This window comes from Wasmannia auropunctata, unplaced genomic scaffold (genome assembly GCF_000956235.1).
Source record: "Wasmannia auropunctata unplaced genomic scaffold, wasmannia.A_1.0 LD335994.1, whole genome shotgun sequence".
In the NCBI taxonomy this organism is placed as follows: Eukaryota; Metazoa; Arthropoda; class Insecta; order Hymenoptera; family Formicidae; genus Wasmannia; species Wasmannia auropunctata.
Genome location: NW_012026896.1, coordinates 81,345 through 84,359, shown reverse-complemented (window position 1 = coordinate 84,359; position 3,015 = coordinate 81,345). Strand labels below are relative to the sequence as shown.

The window sequence follows — 3,015 nt, the reverse complement described above, 5'->3', positions numbered from 1 at the left end:
AGAGATGTGACAAAATATTGACAAAAAAAAATTCAGTTTGTTACAAGATGTAAGAGTTGCCTGCAGAGCGTAAGCTGACTTGGAACATTTACTTGGCTGAAGCTGAAGCGGTCTATTTGTTAAGATATATACCTTTCTCATCTAATAATGGCGGGTCGTCCGTTTTCTCCAGCCGCGACAAGGAATCGAGATTAGATTCTTGATTCTTGCGCGGTCTATCTCGTTTTCGCTTCATCGCAATTGGCGGCATTATCTTCGCATCAACGCGATTTGGAACTTTCCTTTTTATCTTCGTGTGTGTCACATTCGCGCTGGTCTCTGTTCTCTGTGTTGTATTATTTTCTAAACTTTTCTTCCTGGTGGATCTCGTTTTTCTACTACAAAGAACCTTGATTTTTTTTGATACGGACTTCCTTGGCTTTGACGCATTTGGATCGTCATTTAATGCAACACAATTGAAACATCTCAATTTTGATTTATGACAGTCGCATTTACTAGTACAAGGTTTTTTATTTTTAAGGCAAATACAGTGAGCATCTACACAACTATCATTTGTATGACATCTGCAGCGCCCAGACCATGTATTTGTCCTTTCTGGATTTTTTGAAGATGTTGCACTTTCATTGATAAACTCCTGTGTAAACGTTTCCTTTAATCTTGAAAGTATTTCATTATATTCCTTTGTACTATGATAACAGAATTCTTCTATTTCATCTATCTGTAATAACAATATTTATGTTAGAATTATTTATTTAATTATTATGTTAGAATTACATTTAAGGCGATGCTGCGATTAGCTCATATATACAAAATACTTACGTCCCATACCACAGATTACATGAAGGAATAATACAAAGCCTTTTGAGCTACGATTAAAAGCGTAGAAGAAAGGTATTCATTCAACTGCAATTTATGGTAATTCGTACGATTAGCTAACAATAAGTTAGAGAATGATAAAGAGAGCAAAAATTGCATTTAATAATAAATACCGGATTTTGCAAGAGATAACGTTTCAATATGTTAGATAAAGACAATGTACGTGTTTGAGTAAGACAGAACGATATTGTAAAAAATTCATTTAAAAATAACACTAAAAATAAAAAAAGAGTCTGTTTTGTCGACTTCATGCAAATTTGGCAGACCTGTCAGCATCACCTTAATAATTTTTTAAAAGAATATTAATTGATTAATTTATTTACTATTTTTTGTACTCCGCTGAGTGAACATGTGCAGGCGGGCATATGCGCGAGATCCCTGAAACAAGAGGAAACAATGTGAAATAATTACATGGCATGGCATAATTAAAAATATAGAATAAGAAGAATATAATTTAATTTCTTGAAAGAAAATGTATATCAAATTAATTGAACAACTCAAATACCAATGCAGTAGATAATTGATACAACAATAATTAATTATTGTATATCTGTAATATGATATTTATTCATATTATTGACATACGTTCAAATAGAAATGCTTATTAATTCATTCATCTAAATAAATATTTCTTCAAAATAAAATATGATATCTATTTATAATTTTAAAATGAATTTTTTTTAATTTGCTAAAATGTTTTTTTTTTTATTAATTTCTGAATTATCTCTCTTTGGTTTCTATAATGCATATTTAGTTTCTGAACAGATTCACTACTAATATAATAGTCTCTTTTGAAATATCATACTTAGGAATACGTTAAACTCTCATGTTCTCAGGAAAAGCAGTTATAAATATAACATATATGTAAATAAACATATATAAATCATTTTAATCAGCATTAATAAAAAATATGTAAATATTTGCAATCTATTATGAATAAACGTAATGCAAATTTTATATTACACCTCATTACATTTATAATTTTTTTATAACATATTAAATAAATCATTTTAAATTATTACGGAGAACTAAAAAGATGCACGGAAAATGCACGTTATCGGAAAATTACTCAAAGACTCAATAGCAGATTTTCATTACCTAGAAGCAAAAGCTTTTGATAATTCCATTTCGCAATTCCTTTCTGCTATTTCATCATCGGAATGAGAGATAGCGATGCAAAAGCTTCATAGTACGCGGCCGTGCGTTTTATCGCCGATAATTAATCATGGAAGAGCGGCCGAATTAAAGGAATCAAAGGAACGAGCCGATTCGGCATGAGCGTGGATTATACGAGGGAAACGAATTTAATTTCGCCCCTCTGATTGTCAATATACCGGAGGGATTCGTAAGCAAACTAATTATTTTGCGAGTCATCCACCCTGTAAATTGGCCTGATGAAGGAAAAAGGAGAGCGGAAAAGGGGAGAGGAAAATCGAAAAGAAGGAAGTCACGGATGCCTCTTATTAATTACTTTTAATAACTTTTATTAAATCTAACATTCTAAATATTATCTTTTCTTTAATTTAAATTTTTTAAATTTATAACCCCTTGCCCAAACTTATTTATATTTTATTAATTCAGTAAATTTTTAAATAAAAATTAAATTTTCTTACATTATCCACCCCCAATACTAAATCTAACCCTCTAAATTTCCTATGCATTTAGAATCTTTTCCTTGTAAAAGAAATATTTTTGTTAAACTAAAACCTACCGCCCCATAACGCCCAATAACACCCTCCAATGAAATACCTCATATCCCCATCAAAATTTAAAGTTATACAGTCTTTGCTTTAAAAAATTACTTTATTTTTTAAGTCATTATTTGTTTTTAAGTTAAAAGTATCAAATCACCTTTTAATATGATAATATTAATAAAGAAACAGAAAGAAAAGTATACTACAAGATCCTTGATATTTTTATTAATATCGTAAAAAATTTACACGTAATCGGCCATGAAATTCAATTTTAAAATCTTAAATTTACAGCACTCATTTCTTTTATCATTTCTTTAACGATAGCAATTAGATGGCCTTTAAATAAATTTATTCAAATATGTAAGAAAATGCAAAATTCTGCATGAGGTTGCTGTAGCATTGCAGCAAATTCAGAATATTAATTTTTACATTGTTACGTAAACTT

At 29.7% G+C, this 3,015-nt stretch overlaps 1 protein-coding gene across 1 annotated transcript in view; it reads right to left on the bottom strand.

Annotated features, from left to right (window-relative positions):
• The window catches only part of LOC105453903 (collagen alpha-3(V) chain-like), an 8,492-nt gene that overhangs the window by 1,426 nt on the left and 4,051 nt on the right, over window positions 1-3,015 (bottom strand). The window contains exons 3-4 of the mRNA XM_011696183.1: window positions 1,200-1,254; window positions 133-718 (exon numbers count right to left, since the gene is read on the bottom strand). Of these exons, the coding sequence (XP_011694485.1) occupies window positions 133-718; window positions 1,200-1,254 (641 nt within the window). The remainder of the gene's footprint in view (window positions 1-132; window positions 719-1,199; window positions 1,255-3,015) is intronic.